The sequence below is a fragment of the Mesoplodon mirus genome (genome assembly GCF_964341445.2).
Source record: "Mesoplodon mirus genome assembly, chromosome: 13".
Taxonomy (NCBI): domain Eukaryota; kingdom Metazoa; phylum Chordata; class Mammalia; order Artiodactyla; family Ziphiidae; genus Mesoplodon; species Mesoplodon mirus.
The window spans coordinates 7,180,201-7,205,267 of record NC_138989.1 but is presented as its reverse complement, the minus strand read 5'-3'; the positions used below and the strand labels follow the sequence as shown (position 1 = coordinate 7,205,267).

Genomic DNA, 25,067 nt, shown 5'->3' with positions numbered 1-25,067 from the left:
CAGAGCGCCGGGGGCTCGGGCCGCTCCCCGGACCCCTTGCTGCCCGGCCACCTGGGGGCCCCCGGCCGCATCTCGGCCGCGGCCACCCAGCTCCCCGGCCTTCGCCGCCCGAGCCGCCCCGCGCGCAGGTGAACCGGAAGCGTGAGCCGGCGCCCGGGCCCGAGGTGGCGGGGAACCGGGGTGGCCGGGGACTGGGATGCGGCCGGGGACTGAGATGCGACCGGGGGACCAGGTGGCCAGGCGACCGAGGTGTCCAGGGACTGAGAGGCGGCCGGGGACCGAGGTGGCTAGGAGCCGAGGGGCGGGAGGGGGCCAGGTGGAGGGAGCCGAGACGCGGCGGGGGGCCAGGCGGGGTCAAGGTGCGTCCGGGGCCCGGGTGCGCCCGGCCGGGGCGGCCCGACTGGATTTCTCCGCCCTGGCCGCGCCGCCTCTCCCGGGCTCCGTCTACTTTTCCCACGCCTTAAAAGAATACCCCCTCCTCGGAGAAGCAATGCATTTCCTTAAAGGAAATTCCCTGCTTCCTTTTCTCCTGAGCTGTTTTTCAGGGCCGCACAATATCTTATTATCTGCTGGGCGAAAAGTTTCACCTCTGTAGCCAGACTTGTTTGCCCGAGCGCTGGCCCACGTATAAACAGGTTCACACCCCCTTATTAAATGACGGCGCCTGACAGACAGAAACTTCCTAGGGCTCCCTTCCTGCTCTTCCCACGCGCCCGCATCTCTTCCCGAGGGCGGCCTATCCTGGGAGGATTATTTTAAAAATGAAACAATGACGGGGGTGTGTATTTGTCCATGTGTTCCTGCTGAGACCGCACTGATGAGGGCGTTGCTGTTTCTGGTTTTCTGTTCCTTTTTATTTTACAAACACTGAGGTATTCTTATGCCTGGGGGAAGGGGGGAGCATACTGGGTTTTTTGCCAAAGTAAGTCAACCAGGACTGAAACAGCAGAACATTTTTACTTTAGAAATAAACCACGGACTTCCCTGGCGGTCCAGTGGGTAAGACCCCACGCCCCCAGTGCAGGGGGCACGGGTTTGATCGCTGGTCCGGGAACTAAGATCCCACACGACGCGACCAAAAAAAAAAAATAAACAGAAAACAAAAACCAAAAGCCAGAAGGAACCCACTCACTCCTGTCTAAAGTAGGATGATGACATTTGTGTCTGCCTTTAGCAAGGTCCTTCCCACCTCTCCCTGCCAGGAGCAGTGACTTGTGCGGTGTCTTTCAAATCAAGTTAGCACACGCAGCCTACAATAACTTTCGTTTTGAAGTAAGAAAAAGTGCAGGGGAAACATCTAACCTTTGTGCTTGAGATTAACAAGGAAAATGATAAAACCTTGGCTCCATAAAAGACTAGTGCGGAGCCAACCTAGCCGCAAATTATTAATTTACCCTTGTGATCATCATCATCATCTGGCCCCTGGTGTATTTTCAGCCCGGATAGCCCGTCGTACAAACAAATGTGGCATTTAATTTAAAATCATTAATACATAATTAATTGTGCCAGGAACTTGCGGAAGGGGAGAACATTTTAATTGGCAGAGAATCTGGATGTTGTCAGAAGATCTATTCATTCACTGATTTTTTGTTTTTTCTGTGGTTTTGAGGAGCTATAAAGAGGTCAGATTGCTACATAGAGGAGATGGAATTTAAAGGGCCAAGTTCATTGATCTTACTCTTAAATTGTTATAAATCAAGGGCAAGCTTTCTGAATGTCAAAGAGAAAGCATCTCTGATACAGGACAACTTATTCTGGTGGTTGGTTTGGTAAACAAGAGGGTGTTTTGTTTTTGCTGGTTGGGTTTTTCTCAGGGGCCGAGAGGGTTACTTATCATGAATAATTCTTTCTAATAGGTGAATCTCATAGGATTTACCCATTCCAGGGCTCTTTTCTGGAAAGATGGAATTCAGGTTCAGTGTCTAGATTTGCTTGTCTTCAGAGTGACTTATTGAGGGATGTAGGAATAAGGTTTTGTGCGTAGTTAATATTTAATTAGCTCGCTCCCAGGAATATCTAGTGAGCTGCCAGCCAGACCTCATTGGTGGAAAGGACGAGGAGAGCTGAGGTTGCTGCTTACACGTCTCCTTCTGGACAGAAAATAGTACATCCAACCCGCCGACGCACCTTCCCTTTGAACTGCACTGCCTGTGGCTTCACGTTGACCACAGCGTCCTGTGTAGCAGAGGGGCACTTTGGTTTCCTTAGAACTTAAGTCCCCTACTGTCCTGCCAGCCTCGCTTTTCCTCCTGGGTTTCTGGGTCAAGAGGAGGAAAAATGCTTCCATATTTGCTTTCTTGACTGGCCACACCCTATTTTGCAAAAAGGTTCCTTCCCCGCCCCAGTTGGGAGTGTGAAGGGACGGGGGCAGTCATGCGTCCTTCGTGAGGCAGGTGCTTGTGTTTGCTGCGTGACGTGGGTATGCGAGTGCGTGTGTGTGTGATCCCAGGGGCACCGTCCAGAAAGCTGGTCTATTCTTCCCCAAGACTTTAGTCCCTTTGGTGATAAAACCCCTTTTCAAAATGGAAGTGACAAAATTGTATTGGCTTTTTGTTGTTGTAGTATTCTGAATGCAGAATAGTGTGGAATACAGTATACCTGTATGTGCTGAACCTGAAAATTGTCTCGTTAAAAAGATGGTGTGGGGCTTCCCTGGTGGCGCAGTGGTTGAGAGTCCGCCTGCCAATGCAGGGGACACGGGTTCGTGCCCCGGTCCGGGAGGATGCCACATGCCGCGGAGCAGCTGGGCCCGTGAGCCATGGCCGCTGAGCCTGCGCGTCCGGAGCCTGTGCTCCGCAACGGGAGAGGCCACGACAGTGAGAGGCCCGCGTAACGCAAAAAAGTGAGAGGCCCGCGTACCGCAAAAAAAAAAAAAAAAAAAAAAGATGGTGTGGTATCATGGAAAGCGGTAACTAACACCTGAGTGCTAGCCTGTGTTCCTGGGCATATGGTGCTTAACTCCTGTTTCCTGGTCTATAAAAATAGAGATAATTCCATCTACTTCCTAGGGCTATTTTAAGGTATAGAAATGGTGGAGTGGGCTAAAGAGGGACCCCTCAAAGATGTCCATGTCCTAATTCCTGGAACCTGTAAATATGTTACAGCCCGGGTAAGAAAATGCTAATCAGCTGACCTTAAAAATAGGGAGCGTAGCCTGGGTTATCCAGGTGGGCCCAGTGTAATCACGGGGCCTTTAAATGTGGAAGAGGGAGGCCGGGGAGGAGGTCAGGGTGGTGTGAGGTGAGGACAGCGCCACCGAACATCGCTGGCTTTGAAGCTGGAGGAGCGTGGGCGTCCTCTAGAAGCTGGAAAAGGCAAAGAAACGGACTCTTCCACAGAGCCTCTAGAAAGAAACGCAGCCCTGCTTACACCTTGATTTTAGCCCCGGAAGACCCGTTTTGGACTTCTGACCTCCAGAACTGTAAGATGATAAATTTGTGTCGTTTTAAACCACTGAGCCAATGGTGGCCGTTTGTTGTAGCAGCAAATAGGCCACGAATACCTACCGGATGCAAAACACGCAGTACGGGGCCCTGCAGATGTTCAGCCAGACATCTTTCTCCCTTCCCCACCCCCAAAAAGCTTTAAACTTTGAGAACTGTTTCAGACCTTCCACGAGGGAGGAGATGCGTCTTTGAGGCATAGCATGGGTGAGGACTCAGCAGATTGGAGTCCTGGAAATGCTAAACTCCAACCTTGCTTCTTCCTTGTCTAAGTGCGCCTTTGCCATCTGGGCCTCGGTTTCCCCTGCAGGAAATGGAAACAGAGCCCAGAAGCTTCCTGTAAGGTTAGGGTGAGAGAGGGGCCATGCTGCTCAGTACACCAGGCCCGGCGGGGAAGAAGCGCATTAGATACAAGCATACGGGGTAAAGCTCCGCAGGTGTTAGGGGTTTTCTGGTGGGGTGGTCGCTGTGGAGTGGGGAGCAGCAGGTGGAAAACTGTTCGTAGGTCCAATTTTCCAGGTCAGTGACATGTCCCCTCTGCAGCCTCTGTGGAACTGTGGAACTGCAATCTTGTAAAAATTAACATTTATTGACACTCAGGGCTTCTCAGGCCAGCTCACGTTAGAAAAACGCTGTCCAGTAGAAACAGAATAGGAGCCAGGTGTATCGTTTTTAGATTACTTAGCCGCACTAAGATGCAAACAGAAACAGGTGAAATTCTCTTTAATCATATATTTTATTTAGCCCAGTGTATCCAAAATATAGCCATTCCAACACGTAATCACTATAAAAATTATGAATGGGATATTTTACATTCTTTTCCTCCTACCAAGTCTTCAGACTCCGTTCTGTGTTTGTTATAGCACATCTCAATTTAGGCTCACATTTCAGGCACTCATTAGCCACACATGGCCAGCAGCTACTGGGTTGGACATCAGGGTGTTAGAATCACCTGGGGCGCTTTTAAACTCTTCTGTGTCTAAATGCTGGAGATTTGGAGTGATTTGGCTTGGATTGGAGTCCTGGGCGCATAGGTCTATCTTCTTAAAATTCCCCAGCCAGGAATTCTGTAGAATCTCATTACTGAAGGCAAGCCACAGGACACAGACAGGTGTTTGGGAACTTAACTTGTGTTTCTGGTTTGAAGGCTGTTCCCAAGTTGGCCATAGTCTTTTGGGCTCCCATCCTCTGCACACTGTTTCCTCTGCCCTGACTTCCTTTCCCACACATGTCATCACCCCCTCTGCCAGGCAGGCAGACTTATGCACACTCCCTTTAAAAAAAAAATTTTATTGAAGTATATTTGATTTACAATGTTGTGTTTAATTTCTGTGGTACAGCACAGTGACTCAGTTATACATATATATTCTTTTCTATTGTGGTTCATCACAGGATATCGAATAGAGTTCCCTGTGCTCTACAGTAGGACCTTGTTGTTTATCCATCCCATAGGTCATGGTTTACATCTGCTGACCCCAAGCTCCGTCCTTCCCTCCCCCACCCCCTCCCCTTTGGCAACCACAAGTCTGTTCTCTAGTCTGTAAGTCTGTTTTTGTTTCGTATTTAGGTTCATTTGTGTCGTATTTTAGATTCCACATATAAGTGATATCATATGGTGTTTATCTTTCTCTTTCTGACTCGCTTCACTTAGTGTGATAATCTCTAGGTTCATCCATTTTGCTGCAAATGGCATTATTTCATTCTTTTTAATGGCTGAATAATATTCCATTGTGTATGCGTGTGTGTGTGTGTGTGTGTGTGTGGAGATATATATATATATATATATTTATTTGTAGATATATATATACCACATTTTTATCCATCTATCTGTCGATGGACATTTAGGTTGTTTCTGTGTCTTGGCTATTGTGAATAGTTACACATGCTCCCTTTCTGTCTTCATGATTTCTTATAGATGCTATGGCATTACCACACTGTTAGCTACCAACCCCTTTCTGGGCCTCATTTAAATGTTTATTTTAAAAAGTTCCCCCACCCCCGAGCTTGGGAGGAAATCTAAACCACATGGTGAAAGCCAGAAACACCCCCCAGCTCCGCCCACGTCGGTCAGCTCCCTGAGGGCAGGGGCAAGGGGCCTGGCACCCACTGCAGGCTGGTCGAATGGCTAAGGAACAGAGGTGAGCGAGGCTTTCTGAAAAGGAGGAGAGAAAGAACCAGGCTCACGACCCCAGAATGCTGCCTGCAGAGCCTCCAGTGAGCTGCCCCGGCAGCACCTGCCTTCCTCCCAGGCCCCCGGCAGTGGCCAGCTGCGGTGGGTGGTGAGCTGTGCCCTTCCTTTCAGCTGCGCGGCTGTTGCGCGCCCCTCAGACACCCTCCACCTGCTTCTGCCGCATCAGCCAGCTTGGTGATGCTCAGGGCAGCTGCTGACTTCCTGGTTCCTGGGGTTTCCTGCCACAGTCCCCCTGGGCTCCCCGGGTATCTCGTGACCTCTTGGTTCAGGCTGGGGTGGGGTTGTGGCTGCTCGTCCTTCCCCTCCCCCTTCCCATCTTTGTACGTTTGTCCCACGACACGTTCGTGAGGGACCACTTACTGTGTGTGTGTTGGCTTGTTTCTGGTGCTCTGGGATGTGCTATGGGAAGATGAAGATCATTCTCATCCCCTCCAAGGGTTTTCATCTTGGCGAAGGAGGTGGGAGATGAACAGGTGTGCTGTGGCAGAGCTGTTGAGAGCGAGACTCTGTGCCTCAGTCTCCTCATCTGCAATATGGATATAATCGTAGTGCCCGAGTCATGGTGGATTTGCCAGATGACACAGCTCCTGGTGCGGAGTGAATGCTGCCCTGAACGGCTGTTGGCTGTTACGTTGTGTGTGGGAAAGCGGGCTGGACTGAAGAAATGGAAATGATGCCCTCTTGGTTCCGTCCCTGAGCCCCTAGTTGAGCCTCTGTAAATGGGGAGCTGGAGCTGTTGGGGAGGGCAGTGGATCCGCCACAGGGGTTGGGCGGACTTGGGGAGGTGGGGAGCAGCCCATTCCTGGAAGAGCGGCCCTGCGGTGCCCCCTTCTCCAGGACAGCAGGGCCTGCTCCCAGGTGACACTGCCCTCTGGAAGAGACTCCGGTGGGGAGCCCCAGGGAGGTGCCCCGGGGAGGTCGGGGGAAGCCGGCCACTGTGACTTCTTGGCAGAAACGCAGGCCCTCCTGACCTTGCCCCCAGGCCAGCATCCCATTTGTGAATAAAACCTGCCTGGGCACTGAGTCCAGCACTGCGAAGTGGAAACTCTGGACTCGAGTCTAGGCCTGCTTGGCGGGGGGACAGGGAAACGCAGCCGGCTAACCTGAGCTGGGGCCTGAAGAGCCTTTGCCAGCCGGCCGCGCTGTCAGCGATACCCTTCCCCCCACCCCGCTCCCCCCAGCTCCACCTGACTCCAGGGTGGACTCAAATATCACCTTGTTTGCGAAGCCGTCGACCGCTTTCCTCCTGCCCGAGCCTTACCAGGCTGCCCTAGTCCTCACGATATTATTCCCACTCTTGCCGTCTCCCCAAACCCTGCAGCCGAACCGGCAGGAGTGGACGGCCGTGAGGTCGGGCGTGTGGTTAGATCCAGGGTCACGGAGAAGGGATTGCATTGCCTCCCCCTCCGAGCCCCTAAGCACTACCCTCTGAACCCCAAGATCCTCAGGCACGGACAGTGTCGGCTCCTTGTGTGCTAGCACCCAGGACTGCCCGGCTCGGGGGACCTGCGCGGTGTGCGTGCGCTGAATAAATGGGTGCCACAGGGGCCCGTGGGTAGCCCTTTTTTGGGGGCTGAGCTGCCACTCAGTGAGGCCTAAAAAGCCATGGCTCCCACTGCAGGGAAAGACTGAATTCTTGGAGAAAAGTTTAGTAGAGGCGGGCTTGTTTTTCCTCTTGCTGAAATAAACACAACCTTCCACCTGCATTAGGTTTTCCTGCCAGGAAGTGGCTCGGCCCCCTGGCTTGTGGGACAGACAGGTCTATGGAGTGGTGTCACCAGGACCCAGGCAAGGAGCCGCCCAGGCTGGCTCCCTGTCCATCCTGGAGGCGGGACTCGGGCCACGTCCTCCTCTACTGTCTCTTCCTCCTCATGTGTCACCTGCAGAGCCCGGGGGAGAGGTGGCAGTGTCCCCCAGTGAGCCTCATCCGGTGGGTGGGAGGATCCTGCCCAGGGCTCCCACACAGGAGCAGCGGCCGCAGCGCGGCCCTCCCTGCGGTTTCATAAATGGTCGAATGATTGAGAGGCCCTGACGGAGCGGGCACTGGGGGACGTGAATAAAGGGAAGAGACGGTTGAATCGCAGGATGGTGTTGCTGCACTGACTTCCCTCTGCTGAAATGACCGAGCTGCGGACCTCTGGCCCAGAGCTCCCCACCGCTTTGCCTGAGACCGCATTCAGCCACCTCGGCTACAGAAATCCTGTGTTTGGTTCCATCAATGGCCTTTGAGGTGGCAAAAGCATTTGAATGAGATCTTTCTGTCCTTCAAACAACTCTTTGGAAGCACTAAAGCAGGATAACCCACCTCTCTGCCAGCCCCTGTGACTGGCATCCTCTTTGAAGGATGTTTTTTTGTCCCTGCCAAGTGCCACCGCGAAGCGCGCCATGACAGTACAAGGAGGACTGAGTCTGATTCATTTCAGGGTTGATTTTAAAAATAGAAATTGTTTTATAGTTGCCTTTACTATTTAACTCTAGTGGATAAATTATTAGCTAGAGAAAGAGACACACACACTGCCTTGAATTTAACCAGTACTTATATTTGAAAGAGCTTTCATTCATTCAAGTATTCACACTTCCATTCATCCAGTAAAGATTTATTGACCTCCAGGCATGGGTTTCCGGAGGTACAGCAGGGAGCGAGACCAGCAGGATCTGTTGTACCAAGTGTGTCTGTTCGGGGGTCAGAGGTAGAAACGGAATACATGGTAAACAAGATAGTCTCAGGGAATAAATGTCCTGGGTGAAAGTAAGCAGGAGGAAGCTATCTGTGTGGAGGGAGGGCTGCTTTAGATAGGGTGGTTGGGGGAGGCCCCCCCAGGGGGGGCGTTTTAACTCAGAGCAGGGTGACCTCAGAAGCACAGCCGGGCTTGGGGGTGGGACCGGGCTTGTCCTGTTTGAGGAACAGAAGGAAGACGGTGTGGCTAGAACAAAGCTAGATGTTCCAGACACACTTTGTGTATGTTTGCATTCTCGAAGATTTCAAGGGTTTTTTTGCTCCTGCTTTCCAGACGGGAAAGGGGAAGCTTCTAAAGTGAAGGCACCCCTGTGGGTCAGAGTGGACGGGACCGGGGTCTGTGCGCTGGGGTGCCACGGCTGGCCATGGTGGAACTGGGTGAGCAGACCTGTATTTGGCCCCGTTCACGTGGGCTCCTGGGGAAGGGGTCTCCCTGAGTCCACATTCCTCTGCTGTGCAGAGTTCCCCACGGCCTGGAGGACGTCGGATCTCGCAGAGAACATCCAGGGCTGCAGCCCCTGCGGTCACTTGGTTCTGACCCCCTGCAGGGGCTGTGGGTTTCTGGAACGGTGTGGCCCGTGCTGGTGCGCACTGGGCTGTGGTGTGGCCCGTGTTGCTGCGCACCGGGCTGTGGTGTGGCCCGTGTTGCTGCGCACCGGGCTGTGGTGTGGCCCGTGCTGGTGCGCACCGGGCTGTGGTGTGGCCCGTGTTGCTGCGCACCGGGCTGTGGTGTGGCCCGTGTTGCTGCGCACCGGGCTGTGGTGTGGCCCGTGTTGCTGCGCACCGGGCTGTGGTGTGGCCCGTGTTGCTGCGCACCGGGCTGTGGTGTGGCCCGTGCTGGTGCGCACCGGGCTGTGGTGTGGCCCGTGTGGGTGCGCACCGGGCTGTGGTGTGGCCCGTGTTGCTGTGCACCGGGCTGTGATGTGGCCCGTGCTGGTGTGCACCGGGCTGTGGTGTGGCCCGTGCGGGTGCGCACCGGGCTGTGGTGTGGCCCGTGCTGGTGCGCACCGGGCTGTGGTGTGGCCCGTGTTGCTGCGCACCGGGCTGTGGTGTGGCCCGTGTTGCTGCGCACCGGGCTGTGGTGTGGCCCGTGCTGGTGCGCACCGGGCTGTGGTGTGGCCCGTGTTGCTGCGCACCGGGCTGTGGTGTGGCCCGTGTTGCTGCGCACCGGGCTGTGGTGTGGCCCGTGTTGCTGTGCACCGGGCTGTGGTGTGGCCCGTGCTGGTGCGCACCGGGCTGTGGTGTGGCCCGTGTGGGTGCGCACCGGGCTGTGGTGTGGCCCGTGTTGCTGTGCACCGGGCTGTGATGTGGCCCGTGCTGGTGCGCACCGGGCTGTGGTGTGGCCCGTGTGGGTGCGCACCGGGCTGTGGTGTGGCCCGTGCTGGTGCGCACCGGGCTGTGGTGTGGCCCGTGTTGCTGCGCACCGGGCTGTGGTGTGGCCCGTGCTGGTGCGCACCGGGCTGTGGTGTGGCCCGTGTTGCTGCGCACCGGGCTGTGGTGTGGCCCGTGTTGCTGCGCACCGGGCTGTGGTGTGGCCCGTGCTGGTGCGCACCGGGCTGTGGTGTGGCCCGTGTTGCTGCGCACCGGGCTGTGGTGTGGCCCGTGTTGCTGTGCACTGGGCTGTGATGTGGCCCGTGCTGGTGCGCACCGGGCTGTGGTGTGGCCCGTGTTGCTGCGCACCGGGCTGTGGTGTGGCCCGTGCTGGTGCGCACCGGGCTGTGGCCTCATGCGCCGCCCTCACTCCTGCCCCATCCTCAGTGCCCGTCCTCTCCCCGGGGCTCTTCCTGGGGCCCCTTTGCCTGGCGTGCAGCCCCACAGGCGACGGGGCAGGGACGGGCTTGCCGTGTGCAGTTGCTGACCAGAGCGTCCCAGCTTGGTTGCCCGGCTTCGCGGACGGTGTCCACACCCCAAGGCTTCTGTCTCGAGTCCGCAGCAGGCGCCGAGGCTCTTGGGAATATCACCTGCTGCCCCAGCCGGGTCGCCTCTCTCCTGAACCAGCACCGAGATGCTTTCTCGTGTGTCCCTGGGAGTCACCTGTCCAGGGGCAAGTGCCATTGGTGGCTCTGTCTGGCCTGGTCCGGGGATTGCCTCCTCAGGCTTGACTCCCAGGGCCTCTGCTGGCACCAGATGGGGTTTTTATGTGACGAACAAGAACGAGATTGTTCCTGGAAGCAGGGGCAGGTGTGTCCTGAGGCTCTGGCTCCCATGGACCCAGTGGGGCGCTTGTAAGAGGCCTTCCCAGACGTCCCTGCCCTGGCTGCAGGACAGAAGCTGCCCCGGGAGGGAGCTGGAGGGAGCCGAGCTGAAGGCCCAGAGGGGGCCCAGGGTCCGAAGGCCTCGCCTGCGGGAATGGGGGAGCCGTGGGGGAGCCCCCTGAGCTGCTCGCTGCCACACAGTTGCTGTTCTTACCCGCGGCTTGAACGAATCCTGGATCCAGAACCTGCGTTTTGACTTGGAGTTGGGCCAGGCCCTCCCTGAGTGACACCAGGCCCTCGGGAGCTGGGTCCCTGCAGTGGGACAAAGAGGGACCAGAAGGACGTGCGTGCTGGCACACGGCTCCCTCAGCCCAGCCCCCTCCCCCAGTGAGAGAGGCGGCTGGGGACCCGGTGGTGGCTGAGGGGACAGTCTACAGAGCCAGCAGCCTGGGTTCCCTTCCTGCGCGGCCACCTTGGGAACTGCTGGACCTGGCTTAACGGGGGAGGGTTGTCTGTGTGGGGACAGTGCCTAGAATGGTGCCTGGGTTCATCATGGTGACCTTGAGCTGTGATTTCCTCATCCACATGCTTCAAGGGTTACTTAGGAGATTAAATGAGATGATAATGGTGAGGTGCTCAGCACGGTGCCTGGCACATGGCTGAACTCGATAAAAATCATTTTATTATTCTTTTACTGAGGCCAGTTTGCTGGCCTTTGGCATGGGATATGCCTCCTGCAAGCTTCCCAGTGCCAGCAATTCTGACTGTGTCTCCAGAGCCTGCTAGAGCCTTCCCACCCCTTGGCCTTGTCCCCCGCTGCCCTCCAGAGGCTCAGGCCCCTCGCTGTGAGGTGGCTCCCTGGGACTGGGCTGGGATTTTTCCAGCACAGAAGGAGCAGCAGTGGTCTGAATGCCCGTGAAACTGTTTAGTCACCCACCCTCACGGGTCTGAGAAGCGTGCCTCTGCCCGCCCTCCGCTGTCTTTGCAAACCCTCCAGCTCCCTTCCCCAGAGCCCCCCTGGGCATATCTGGGGGTGTCATAGACCCACCGTTACTGCTCTTGTCCTGCTTTGCTGCTCCCTGCCCCCCATCCGTGGCCACTCAGAGGTCGAGTGGGAAGTCAGATAAGCAGATTCCCAAGACGGTCGCCACCTGCCCCCCCCCGCCCCCCCCCCAGGACCCTCTCTCTCCAGCTCTGGCTCTTCCATCTCAGCACCCAGGCCCCTAATCAATCCATTCCACTTGGAGTTTCTGTCCCCTAGAAGGCTCTCCCCATGGCAATGGATCCCGCCTGTCATGATTATACTTGTTGTTGTCAGAACTGCCCCTGTACCAGGACGGAAGGAAGCCTTTTTCAAGCTGGCAAGCTAGAGAGAACCCACACGATGGTCCCCCGTGCCCCTCTGACTGCCCCTCCCCCTACAGTCTTCCTACAGTCGCTCGTGGGGCTGGTGTGAGGATGCCATGCTTGTGTAGAAGGAACCAGATGTTGCAGTCAGAGCTGCACCTGGACTGTAAACCCAGGAGCTAAGCCACATCGCCCAGCACAGATTCCAGGGCTGAGGAGAGGAGCCCCAGTGCTCCCCCCACCTCTGAGGCCCGCTCAGGACGGGCGGCGGGGGACGGGCATCCCTGGGGCCTGCCGTCCCCTCCTGGGACAGGGCTTGGCTGCTGCGCCTGGCAGGAAAAGCAGGCTTGTGCAGTGTCCACAGACCCGCCTCTGTGTGAGCACTGTGCCTCCTTGTGAGGCCTCCCGGTCCACACATCTGCCGCCTGCACACAGCAGGGCCGTGTTCCCGCTGGGAGGGACCCTGTTCCTACAGCCGGCGCGGGGAGCAGGCGGCACCGGTTGGGTGGAGGGGGCCAGACAGACTCCCGTGTGCCTGAGTCACCGCTTCTCTCTGGGGCCCAGGACCCCCCCCCCGCCTCTGAAGACCTTCCATGTGCCAGGCACTGTTTAGGGGCTGGGGCCACAGCCGCCCCAGAGAGGCGGGACCACTCCCCTCCGTGGCGTAGACATGGGCTGGGAGTGGGGGGAGGACAATAGACAAAGAAGGAAGACACTGTCGGGTGCCGACCACACGGAGAAGCATAAACCGGCAGATTTAAATGGCGTGGCAGCAGGGAGGGGACAGGTGAGCAGAGTCCCCCGAGGGGAGGGGCAGGCAGTCTTTCTGGGGTCCAGGGCCCAGCCATGAGGGCGCTCCGTATACATTTGGGCCGACGGTGAAGTAAAAGCCTGTGCCCAGCGGCCTCTGGGGAAGGCTGCGCGGTGGGAATGCTTACCCTGGGCCACCGGCCCCACCAGCCCATCCCTTCAGGGCGTCTCTGCTTCTGCTCTCCAGCTGCAGGCCCTGGGGGAGGGGGTCAGCACGCCCCTCGTGGGCGTCTGCGGAGGACAGGGCACTTGCTGGGATGCAGGCGGCATCTTTGCGTCCCCGGCCTCCGGGGCAGCTTGCTCTGCCTGCGGGACTTTGGCTCTGCTCTGTTCTTGCCTGGGATCTTCTGAACAGGTGGCAGTCGTCAGAGCCCGCTCAGGTGTCAGGGCAGCTGGGGGATGCGGTTACACGCCCCCCCCCCCCCCGAGACAGGCACTCCCGGCTTATGGGCTGGTGTCTCTTCCCAGCTCTGTACCTGTACTGGAGAGAGGTGCCTGGGAGCTGGATAGCAGAACCGTTCAGGACACAGCCAGACCTGGCTTTGCCCTTATTAGCTATACGGACGAGATACCCCAACTCCCCGAGCCTCAGTTTCCTCATCAGGAAAGTGGGGCCGTGCCCACTTGCCAGGGCTGCTGCTGGGAGCGTGTTGCCTGTGCCTGACGCAGGGGAGCAAGTGCCCGGGAATTGCTGGTTGTCAATTGTTGTCCTCACCGCTGCTGCTGTGGGCAGAGTTCTGCCTGGTGGGGCGTGATGTTCGGCCCCTGGTGGGGCCGGGAGCCGTACACGCAGGGTCCAGCCTCTCTCACGGTGATGCCTGTGGAGGGAAGGCAGGCGCTGGGGCCTCGGGGAGGCCGAGTTGGCAGAGGATCGGCAAACACAGAACAGATGGTGAGGGAGCCCTCGTGTCTGGCTCGCTGAGGCTTTGAGTGTAAGAGGTGCCAGAGCCTGTCTGCGTCCCTCTCAGGACCCCGGTACCACGAGGCCAGAGCCACTCCCCCAGCCCGGCCTTGATGCTGGGAGAGTCGTCCATGTCCCAGGGGCCTGGTGTGCTGCGTGCTGCAGACCCGCTCTGCAGACCATGGCCACAATGGGTGCTGTGTGTGAAAGGTCAGCCAGCCTTGCTGGGGTGGCTGCGAGGGGCTAGCCCAGCCCCCAGCAGCTCCTAGGTCCGTGAGTCTGAGCAGAAAGCACGGCCATGGCTCTCAGGAGGTTGCTTCTCTTACAGAGGAAATCTCACTGCTTTGCAAAGCAGGACCACAGTAGGGTCACAATAGACCGCAGATGAAAGAAGTCGCCTCCTTGCCCGGCGGGGGCAGTTAATGTTGTTCCCAGGCCAGCGGTGGAGAGCACAGTGGCCTCTGGGTTAAAAGGAAAGAAAGCTCCTGCTGCCCCTCAGGGCTCCCTCTCCGCCCTGTCCCGCTCCCGGCACTGCTGGGCCTGCTGTGGACAAGTCCATGCAGGGCCGGGCTGCAGGGTGAGCGCACAGCTTGCCCTGCTCAGCGAGCTCCCTGGACGGCCTGGGGCAGTGTGGGCCCCGGTGGAGGACCTGTGGGAGACGTGGGAGAATCGGCTGACCTGGAGAGGAGCCTGCAATGGTCAGGGACCTCATCCTGTCCCTCCCACCCGTGGCACCGGCAGCTCTTCTCATTCGGTCCACAAGCACGGATGCCCCCAGCTCGGGGCTGGGTGGGTGGACAGAAGCTTACAAGACCTGCCGCCAGGTAGAGAATTAAAGCATATCCATAAGTAAACCCAGGGCCGGCGGTGGTTCCTGGGTGAGTGGGATGGGGGTGACAGTAAGTGCTCTGAGCCTGTGTGAGGGAGCAGTCACATCCAGGAAGACTTCTTGGAAGAGGCGGCATTGAACTAAGGGGGACGAGACAAGACGCCAGCAGCTGGAGGTGGGAGGGGACCTGCATCAGGGATGAGTTTGCCGCGTGCTCAGGGCCTGAGTGGCGGCAGCCTGTGTGCTAAGCGGGTCCCCCTCCTGCCACCCCTGGCGGGGCTCCGGCCACTGTTTGTGTCGGTGGGGGTGGGAGCCGAGGCAGGGTTCGCCCAGGATGCATGTGGACAGGCGATGGGACCTGGTTTATCCTGGTTTTCCACGAAGTGGCTGAGAGGCCTCATGTCTCCAGGCCGTGCCCCGTGGTAAAGTAGGGGTGACCTGCATGTTTTGGGGGAGTGCAAGAGGGCTCATGCCACAGCAGCCTCTCCCAGAGGAGAGACCTGATGGAGGATGTCCTGCGGGGACTGGCGGCTCCCCTGGGGCCCAGGGGCTACACCTTCCGGGGAAGACGAATCACACGCAGCTTTCAGATCAGAGTTGCTCTCCTGCAGCACAAGCCGGGTTTCGTCCTTACCTCCCAGGCCTCTGGAAGCTCTGTGTGGTTGTGGCATCGGGTATTAGCTGTAGTTTGAGCTGCACATGTCACGTGAAGAAGAGTCTTGAGTGGCCTGGTTTGCTTAGGTTAGAGGATTTCTGTTTTTCCCTTATCTCTACTCTCGCCTTTAACCGGCTGGAAGGGTCGGTCCCGTCTGTGTGTCGCCCCTTCCCCCTTGGGTGGTCCGTCCCAGGAAGCCTGCCGGTGGGTTTCTGACCTCTGCATCCTCTGTTCCCTCCCAGGCCATCAGCATCAGCAAAGCCATCAACACCCAGGAGGCCCCCGTGAAGGAGAAGCATGCCCGGCGTATCCTCCCTGCTGCCGGCCAGCCTCCGTCTCTGGGCCCCAGGGGAGGCGGGGAGGGTGAGGAGGACGTGGGGGAAATGAATTAGGGGAGCAGTGGGCGCGCCAGATGGCCTGATGAGGGGCGTCCCCCTGTGGCCTTGGGCCAGCCTCGCTCAGCTCCTCCCAGACTCTGAGTCCCATCTCAGGGAGGCCACCTATTGTCTTAGGCCATTGGGCCCAGCTAAATTCGTGGGGCATGACCTTGCCCTTTCTCTTGCTTGGCTGAGAGCCGTAGCTCTTGGTGAGCTGTGGCCGACGCGGAGGGAGGGGTGTGGGGAGGGGGGAGGGCGGCCTTCCACCCGCCTCTCTGCGCTCAGTCACCTGTTCAGCTGCACCTGCTGAGCACCCGACCTCCCCCACGCTTGAGTCCCTGCTGCCTGCACTTGGCCTTGACCCTGGCAGGCATCATCCTGGGCACTCACCACGAGAAGGGGGCCTTCACCTTCTGGTCCTACGCCATCGGGCTGCCGCTTCCCAGCAGCTCCATCCTCAGCTGGAAGTTCTGCCACGTCCTCCACAAGGTCCTTCGAGACGGGCACCCCAACGTGAGTAGCCGCTGGTCCGGGGGCCCGGGCCCTCCGTCTGCCGCCTCTTGAACACCCCAGGGGGGCACAGAGCCACATCCTTTGAAATGAGGGCTGTCCCGGCGTCTGGGTCCCTCAGCTCCGGGCTGGCCCGCCCTGCCTGCTGCCCGCACCCCGTACATGGGAGCAAGTGTCGGGACCGCCCCCCCCTCCCATGAAGGCTCTGGCTCCTCCATCCTCCATCCTCGTCTCCCCCCCGGGCAGGTGCTGCACGACTGCCAGCGGTACCGGAGCAACATCCGGGAGATCGGAGACTTGTGGGTAGGTGTGGGGAGCGGGCATGGTGGCCTTAGCGCCTGGCCAGCAACACCACCCGGAAAGTCCACCGCCTTCCTGCTTGGCACACAGGGCCAAGGGGGGGACAGGGCACCTGCAGTGGTGCCCCCCGCCTCCTCCTCCCAGCACAGTTAGAGCCATGTTCAGTGGGGCCATGGCGGCGGGCGGTGAGCATGAGTAAATGAAATTGAGCCTTGCTTTTGAGGCCTAGCGCAGGAAGTCCCAAACACATCCCTAACGGGCCCTGTGGCTCCAGAAATCAGCAGCCCTTCAGTCCCTGTGAGTTCACTACCCCACCCTGAGTCTGGGTAAGTGGTGCAGACTCTGAGCCCCCAAGACCGGCAGCTTTTGAATCTTGGAAGTCTGCATTTGCAGCAGGCTCTCCAGAAGCGTTTCATCCACAGTGAAGTCTCAGAGCCCCAGGAGCTTGTATTCTAGATCCACTCCACGACCCTCAGGAACTAGGGGCGTCCGCTGGGTGGAGAGAGGGCTTCTGGCCTTATCTGTCCTCTGGGAGCACTGCTGGGGCCCCAGCAGCCGGGACGGGGGCCGGGTGGCCTCTGGGAACTGACCGGCTTGCAGAGGGGACGCCCCTTGAAGTGAGGAAGGTGGCGTCCCTGGTGCCATCTGCAGATGTGGGCCCAGCGGGCATGGCTGCAGGGGACATGGTGTCTGGAGGCGGGTGCGGGGAGGATGTGTTCACGCGCCCATCGGAACATACATCCCCAGCCGCCACCAGCATTTCAGTAGAGCGTCCCACCTCAGAACTGGCCTCTTGCCCTGGACAAGGAGCTCTCTTGTCACGAGAGTCTCTCTGGCAAGAGTGAGAAGAAGAGAGCGATAGGCAGAGAGGGGGCTGGCAGAGGCCCTTGGGAAAGGAGGTTGGCCACCTCTGGTGGGTTGAGCAATGGTTGTTGAATGAATAAGTGACAGCGTGGGAGGCTGAAGGATTGACACCCTCCTCATCATCTTGCATCTTCCGGCCTCGCCTTCCTTGTTTGCCGCACGGGGTTCCTGGGCGAGCTCATGGGCAGTGTGTCCTTACCCAGGGCCCTTTCTCCACAGGGCCATTTGCATGACCGATATGGGCAGCTGGTGAATATTTACACCAAACTCTTGCTGACCAAGATCTCCTTCCACCTCAAGGTAGTTTCCTCCGGGGAATCGTGGGGCTGGTGGGACCCTGGGCTCTTCCCTCCAAGATGTCTCAGAGGGTGGGATCTATCCTGTCTCCACCTGACCCAAGGGGGAGCTTGGGACGGATGGCAGGAAAGTCAGAAGGCCCGGAGGCGTTTCCCAGTGTGGGAGGTGGGCTCAGCCCTGCCCTCAGCTCCGGATGGACGTCCCATCCTCTATGTCTTGGTCTCTGTAGTCACTGCCCAGGGCAGATGGTGGCTCCGCAGGCTAGGGGGCTTCTCCGGCCCCTTCCCCTCCCTCAAAAGCTAGAAGCGGTGCTGGGCCAGAGCTGAGAGGGGCTGCGGTTGAGTGGGGGTGTCCTCTCCGCAGCACCCCGAGTTCCCTGCGGGCCTGGAGGTGACAGACGAGGTGTTGGAGAAGGCTGCTGGGACCGACGTCAACAACGTGTGAGTCCCCCGGTTTCCCGTCTGTTCCTGCGGCGTTCCTCACCCAGGTTCCCACTGGGGGCCGTGCTCTGTCTGGGGCTGGAGGTTGTCACGTGCCCAGGAGCTGTGGCTAAAGCTAAAGGGATGGGGCTTACTTGGAGCTGGGCATTTTGGCTGAAGGACTGCCGTCTGTGCATCCGTACAAAGGCGTGTGCGTGGACTGTGCTCCCTCTCCCGCCTGGGGGTTCTCGCAGGGCCGTGCCCCGCACCCCTCCCGCTCATCTCTCCCTCCTCCTTCCCCCGTAGCTTCCAGCTTACCGTGGAGATGTTCGATTACATGGACTGTGCGCTGAAGCTCTCTGAATCAGGTGAGCCAGCCGAGGGGCGGACCTGGGGTTGCTGCCTCTGGGGGCCAGCCATTCCTGGACACACCTGCCCCCTGGGACCACACTCCCACCAGGAGCAGGTCACAGGGCCTCCAGGTGCCCCCAGAGCATGGAAAAGAGGGGGCTTTACCGCCCCTGCAGGACGCCAGGCAGGCGGTACGTCCAGGGAACAGTCTCGGCCGAAGGAAACCCACTCTGGCACCAAGGCGTGGGGTGGGGGGTTGCCGGGGGGTGCCAGGAGCCACCTCTTCAGGTTCCCGATCCACCTCCCAGCTGAGCCTGCCCCCGAGGCGGTTGGTTTCCGCCTTCTTGCCCATTCTCTGCTGTAAAAGGCCTCTGAGTCAGGTCAGATTTTCCAGCCCAGGAACGCGGCAGCCGTTGAACAGGGAATCTCAGGGGGCTCACCCTCTTGGGGTTGCGGAGGTGATTGTTTTCAGTGGCAGCTTCAGAACAACTTGTGGGTGACTCGATGCTCTTGCTCTCCACGGGGAGAGTGAGAGGCAAATGCCTTTTTAATGGAAAACCAGGAATGAGGAAGAGGTGCCTGGGCAGCCTCCTGGCGCCGGGGGCTGGACCCTGAGGCTGGGTGAGTCTGGGTGCAGCTGTCCTGCAGAGATGGGCCTCTCCCCAGTCGCCACGACGGGAGGCAGAGAAAGCCCACAGCCAGTGCCCACACCCCCTGTGCCAGCGTCTCCCTGAGAGTATGAGGGGAGTGGGCGTTCCCCGCCCCGAGGTTTGTAACAGCCCCAAATGGGAAATGTCCTGAACGCCCTTCAGCTGAGAAATGGCTGCATTGTGTTTTAAAACACTAAATAGTATTCTTTGTGTATTTTAATTGTTTACAAGGAAAATGTACTTGACGTGGCATGTAATTAAGTTTTAAGCGGGTGAGGGACAGCACTTAGCGCCTTCCTCCTCATCCCTTCCCTCCCAGGCGTCCTTGTGTCACTGTGGAGGTTTGCAGATCGCCCCACCCCAGGCAAGGTGAGAGTAGGCCCGGGTTGGGGGCCACCCATCTGGAACCGTGTCCCACGTGGGCCGCCCTGGGTGTCACGTGCTCATTTCTCTCCCCGCCCCAGAGAGCAAGCCCGTCGGGGGTGGCAGTATGTCTGTCTCTTTCCCTCCTTCTTGGTCCATCGGATGAAAGGCTGATTCTCAGGCTCAGGGGAGATTGACCCCGAATGCAAGTGGGGTTTTGGGGTCCCTTGGGGTTTGCAGAACCGCGCCCTGAGCCCGCTGCTGTGAGACTGACCAAGCCCGGGCCTGTGTCCACATCTGCAGAACGAGGCCTTGGGGCTGCACAGCCTTAGGCCTCCACCCTTCTCTAAGATTCAGTGAGCTGGAAGCCCATGGGTACAGGACTGTTGAAGTCACCCTGTCTCTCCTGCTCCGCGTCCTGGGCCCACTGCCTGGAAGCTCTCCAGAGACCCTGGCCAAGCTGAGCTGCATTTCATTTGCCCCCCCACCTTGCTGTCACCCTAGTTGGTGGGAGCGCTGGGCCTTCAGTGCACAGGGTCCTTCCTCGCCTCGAGGAGCATGCTGGTGTCCGAGGGCCTGGGGTGGTAGAGTCCCACCGCCTGGCTGGGACTGGTAAAGCCAGTTACGCAGGCCATTGCCCCGTCTTCAAACCCAGCTGTCTAGGTTGCTGTGACGGTGCCGTGAGATGACGGTCAGGGCCAGCGCTCAGCCGCTGTCCTCACTGTGGCCGTCACTATGCCTGCAAGCAGAGTGGGGTCTGCGCCTGCGTCTCCCGGCTCCACGTGCTCAGGCTCCTCCCGCCCCCCCCCTTTTTTATTTTTTTACAGTTTTCCGGCAGCTCAACACGGCCATTGCCGTGTCCCAGATGTCCTCGGGCCAGTGCCGCCTGGCCCCCCTCATCCAGGTCATCCAGGACTGCAGCCACCTCTACCACTACACCGTCAAGCTCATGTTCAAGCTGCACTCCTGTGAGTCCCGCTGCCCCCAGCCCTGCCGGCCTCGGCCCTGAGGGTCAGACGAAGCCCCAGAGGGCTGTGCTGATAGACTGTATCCGGGATGGGAATCAAGCAGTCTTTAAGATGTTTATTAATTAAACCTAACAGTAATACACTCATTACCCATTAACATAAATAACATACTTGTTATAGAAAAAATTACTATTGTCCAAAACAAAGATTTAGTGGGAAGAGCCGCGTAGCTTTACGTGTTTGCAGTTCTCTTAACCGCCTAGCCTTGGCGGCGGCAGCGGGGTGCTCGCGGGGCTGGCGGGGAGGACCAGGGGAGGCACGCGGTGGCTCCTCAGTGCTCAGAAAGGGTCTGGGCTGCTGGCTGGGGTCTGTGAGCTGCTCCAGTGTCAGCCTGGGGCAAACTCGAGTGAGCGCGCCCTGACGGACCCGCGGAGCCCACGTGCAGTGCGCTGTGGTCAGGGTTCTGCCCGTCCCACTCACCGGTTCCTTCCCTCACTCAGTCAAGAGCTGAACTCCTCACAGGGGGGTTCTTTGGGCCCTCCTGATGGGTGGGACGCAGCCAGGTGGCAGGTAATCTAATCTATGACAGTTTCTAGAAGGTGGAGGAGCAGGGAGGGGGAAGGGAGGGAGCGGATCTGAAGTCTCGGACAGTCGAGCAGTGAGCGATGAGGGGGTCCCGTTACACCTCCCTGCCCCCAGGCCTCCCGGCGGACACCCTGCAAGGCCACCGGGACCGGTTCCATGAGCAGTTTCACAGGTACCAGCCTGGGCGGGGTGGAGGGTGGCGGCGTGTGCTGGGGCCACCGGGCTGGGGCCTGGCTCCTCTTGACCTCCCGCCTCCGTCCCCGCAGCCTCAGAAACTTCTTCCGCAGAGCCTCTGACATGCTGTACTTCAAGCGGCTCATCCAGATCCCCCGGCTGCCCGAGGTACCTGGGCTCGGCCCCGCGTGGGGCCTCTTGTGGACTGTGGGAGCGGCCGAGGGAGGGCCTCCTGCTGGGGGGAGCGCTGGGTCGCTTTCACCCGCTGCCCCCTCAGGGACCCCCCAACTTCCTGCGGGCCTCGGCGCTGGCCGAGCACATCAAGCCGGTGGTGGTGATCCCCGAGGAGGCCCCCGAGGACGAGGAGCCCGAGAACCTCATCGAGATCGGCACGGGGCCCCCCGCCACGGAACCAGCGGTGAGCCGCCCCCTTCTCGCTGGGGGCACTGGGGGTGGCTGGGGCTCCCTCCTGGCCTGGGGGAGTGGGGGCGGAGGTCACCGTGCTTTGCCGTGGCAGGTGGTGGCTGACCTCTTCGAGCAGACATTTGGACCCCCCAATGGCTCCATGAAGGACGACAGGTGAGGGCCTGGGGAGCCCACCATCGTGGGAAACAGCCTTCCGGGAACTGTGATCCCGAAAGATCTCGGCTGGGGACACAGACCTGAGAGGCTCAAACCCCGAGGGGGTGCTGATGAGGGCACCAGTGGCCGTGCCCGGGTCCCCTGATCGTCCCGGTTGCGTGAACTTGAACGCCGGGACCACGCGGGCTGGGGAAGACCACGCCTGACCTCTGTCCCCAGGGACCTCCAGATAGAGACCTTGAAAAGGGAGGTGGAGACGCTCCGCACGGAGCTGGACAAGATCCAGCTGGAGGTGAGGGGCGAGGGCGGCGGCGCAGGGGCGGGCGGGCGGCTGCCCCGCGCGGGGGACCTACACCCCACCTCTCCCGCCGCCCAGGCGCAGCGGTACATGGCGCAGCTGAAGGGCCAGGTGAACGCGCTGGAGGCCGAGCTGGAGGAGCAGCGGAAGCAGAAACAGAAGGCCCTGGTGGACAACGAGCAGCTGCGCCACGAGGTGGCCCGGCTGCGCGCCGCCCAGCTGGAGGGCGAGCGCCACCAGGGGCTTCGAGAGGAGGCGGAGAGTGCGTGGGCGGGGCGGGGAGGGCGGGGCGGCAGGGTGGGGGGAGTCCGCCGGGCTGGGGGTCACGGCCGCAGCCTCCGCCTCCCCCGCAGAGAAGGCCAGCGCCACCGAGGCGCGCTACAACAAGCTGAAGGAAAAGCACAGCGAGCTCATCAACACGCACGCCGAGCTGCTCCGGAAGGTAGGCCCGGGGGGCGCGGACGGGGCCCGGTGGGAGGAGGGGACCCCGAGCGCAGCCCAGCCGAGCCTGTCCCCGGTCCCCGCCGGTGCAGAACGCAGACACGGCCAAGCAGCTGACGGTGACACAGCAGAGCCAGGAGGAGGTGGCGCGGGTGAAGGAGCAGCTGGCCTTCCAGGTGGCGCAGGTGAAACGGGAGTCAGAGATGAAGGTGCGTCCCGTGAGCACAGGCCCTGCCCCGTAGACCCCCGCGCCCCCTAGCTCCACTGCCCCCGTGACGTCCTGCCCCCTCCCGTCGTAGCTGGAGGAGCAGAGTGACCAGCTGGAGAAGCTCAAGACGGAGCTGGAGGCCAAGGCGGGAGAGCTGGTGCGGGCGCAGGCGGCCCTGAGCCGCGCGGAGCAGGTGTGGGCCCTCCCAGGCCCGGCGGCCACGGGGCGCGGCGTGCTTCAGAGCGGCTCGCCGTGGTCTTGGGGTGTGGCTCTGACCCAGCCCCGGGGTGTACACAGGGCACAGGACCCACTCCTGGGCCCTCAGCCAGCCTTTAGTCTCCTGGGGCCCTAGGGAGGGTCTGTAGATTGAGGTGGGCGGGGCCTCTGGAAGCCCTGCTCACCGGCCAGGTGTTCACAGAGCGGGTTGGAGCTGAGCTCCAGGCTGGATGCGCTGAGTGCGGAGAAGGACACACTGAGCAGCGTCGTGCGGCAGCGGCAGGCTGAGCTGGTGGCGGCCCAGAGCCTGGTGCAGGAGAAGGAGGCAGCGCTGGGCCGGGAGCAGGAGCGCAGCTCCCGGGAGAAGGGCGAGCTGCAGGGGCGGCTGGCGGACAAGGTGCGGCCCGCCCCGCCCTCTCACCCTGTGTAACGGCTGACTTGGGGCAGAATTCCCTTTTATCACGAGCAGCCCAGGCGCGGGGGGTGCAGCAGGGCCTCTCGCTAAAGCCCCCTGCCCAGCGAGGGTCTCCGCTGGGGCCTGGCTGGCTCGCCACCTCGCCCTCTCCCGCCAGGAGTCTCAGGAGCAGGAGCTGCAGTGCAGGCTGCTGGATGAGCAGTTCGCCATGCTGCGGGGCACCGCCGCCGAGGCCGAGCGCATCCTACAGGACGCCGTGGGCAAGCTGGACGACCCCCTGCACCTGCGCTGCACCAGCTCTCCGGGTAGGGCCGCGGCGGCAGGCGCTCGGGCATCGCCCTTCCCTACTTCCCACCCACCCTGAGGGAGGCGGGCAGGAGGGTGCCGGGGCCTCAGGCCAGGCTCTGCCCCTCACCGATTCTCCCTGTACTGGCAGACTACCTGGTGAGCAGGGCCCAGGCTGCCCTGGATGCTGTGAGTGCCCTGGAGAAGGGTCACGCCCAGTACCTGATCTCTAGGGCAGGTGAGTGCAACCGGGTCGGGCCTGGGCAGGGCAGAGGCCACCAGCGGTGGTGACCCGGGTCCACAGGCCATTGCCGCCTCCTGCTTTCGGGGTGGTTTCCACCACAGGCGCCTCTCCAGGAAGCCCCAGCCCCGTTCCAGAGATCAGCCCTTCGGGCCAGGGGTCACAGAGACCCGGGGGTGGTTCCTGCGATGCTGCTTTCCAGCTGCGTGACCTCGGCCCGGTCCCCTCCCCCCGAGAGCTGGGGTACTGGTGCCTGTGTGGGTTTGCTGGGCAGGAGAGGCACCACGGGGACTTGTTCCAGAGCAGCAGCGTTGAGGGTTGTTGTCCTTCCCGAGCAGACGCCTCTGCCCTTGTGGCAGCCCTGACCCGGTTCTCCCACCTGGCCGCGGACACCATCGTCCACGGCAGTGCCACCTCCCACCTAGCCCCCACTGACCCTGCTGACCGTAAGTGCGCCCTGGGCTTGTCACATGTGCTCCTCACGGTGGACCCGGGAAAGGGGGGTGGCTGCCGATAGGTCCTGGCGTCAGACCCGGTTGGGGTCTCCCGGGGTTCTCGGCGCCGGCTCCCCTCAGCCCTCTCCCCCCAGGCCTGATCGACACCTGTAGGGAGTGTGGAGCCCGGGCTCTGGAGCTCGTGAAGCAGCTGCAGGATCAGCGGGCTCTGCTGCAGGCCCAGCCCGGCCTGGTGCAGACGCCCCTGCAGGGCATCCTTCAGCTGGGCCAGGTGAGGTGTGCAGCCGGGATGCTGAGCGTGGGCCAGGGTCTGGAGGGGAGCGGTGGGGCTGGGGTCCCCAGCTTCTCTGCACCTCCTTCCAGTTTGGGCTGAACAGGTACTCACGTGCAGAACCTGTAGCTGTGGGACATGGGGTGGGGACAGCACCACCCTCTGGGGCCCGGCTGCCCCAGTCTCGCTCCCAGGCTCTGTTGGGTGGCGGGAGGTGGAATCCACTCCCTCTGACTCCTGGATTCCCTCATTCCCCAGGAGCTGAAGCCCAAGAGCCTGGACGTGCATCAGGAGGAGCTTGGGGCTATGGTGGACAAGGAGATGGCGGCCACGTCTGCGGCCATCGAAGATGCGGTGCGGAGGATCGAGGTGAGGACCGGGGTGCAGGAGCCCGGGGGGCTCTGGGCTGAGTGCGGGCTGCACCCGCCTCCGCACTCAGCCTCTGTGCGACGGCCAGACGGCCTCTGCAGGTCAGAGGTGGGAGGGTGGGCGGGGCCCTGGCTTTTGGGCCCTGGGCCGCGGCCTCCCCTCCCTGGCTCCGGGGCTGGTCCAGTGCGGGTGTCCCCTTTCCTCGCACGCTGCCCTCCTCCCGACCCACTCAAAGCTCTGTCATCGGGTGTAGGACGTGATGAACCAGGCCCGCCATGCCAGCTCTGGGGTGAAGCTGGAGGTGAATGAGAGGTGAGACC

The 25,067-nt window shown here is 60.3% G+C and overlaps 1 protein-coding gene across 1 annotated transcript in view; it reads left to right on the top strand.

Annotated features, from left to right (window-relative positions):
• The window catches only part of HIP1R (huntingtin interacting protein 1 related), a 28,155-nt gene that overhangs the window by 273 nt on the left and 2,815 nt on the right, over positions 1 to 25,067 (top strand). The window contains exons 2-24 of the mRNA XM_082641758.1: positions 15,351 to 15,414; positions 15,856 to 15,998; positions 16,242 to 16,298; positions 17,379 to 17,459; positions 17,820 to 17,896; positions 18,182 to 18,243; positions 20,067 to 20,207; positions 20,907 to 20,964; positions 21,059 to 21,134; positions 21,244 to 21,384; positions 21,484 to 21,545; positions 21,768 to 21,840; positions 21,925 to 22,108; positions 22,200 to 22,288; positions 22,380 to 22,496; positions 22,587 to 22,688; positions 22,914 to 23,108; positions 23,284 to 23,431; positions 23,563 to 23,649; positions 23,991 to 24,098; positions 24,242 to 24,378; positions 24,637 to 24,747; positions 25,001 to 25,060. Of these exons, the coding sequence (XP_082497884.1) occupies positions 15,351 to 15,414; positions 15,856 to 15,998; positions 16,242 to 16,298; positions 17,379 to 17,459; positions 17,820 to 17,896; positions 18,182 to 18,243; positions 20,067 to 20,207; positions 20,907 to 20,964; positions 21,059 to 21,134; positions 21,244 to 21,384; positions 21,484 to 21,545; positions 21,768 to 21,840; positions 21,925 to 22,108; positions 22,200 to 22,288; positions 22,380 to 22,496; positions 22,587 to 22,688; positions 22,914 to 23,108; positions 23,284 to 23,431; positions 23,563 to 23,649; positions 23,991 to 24,098; positions 24,242 to 24,378; positions 24,637 to 24,747; positions 25,001 to 25,060 (2,373 nt within the window). The remainder of the gene's footprint in view (positions 1 to 15,350; positions 15,415 to 15,855; positions 15,999 to 16,241; positions 16,299 to 17,378; positions 17,460 to 17,819; positions 17,897 to 18,181; positions 18,244 to 20,066; positions 20,208 to 20,906; positions 20,965 to 21,058; positions 21,135 to 21,243; positions 21,385 to 21,483; positions 21,546 to 21,767; positions 21,841 to 21,924; positions 22,109 to 22,199; positions 22,289 to 22,379; positions 22,497 to 22,586; positions 22,689 to 22,913; positions 23,109 to 23,283; positions 23,432 to 23,562; positions 23,650 to 23,990; positions 24,099 to 24,241; positions 24,379 to 24,636; positions 24,748 to 25,000; positions 25,061 to 25,067) is intronic.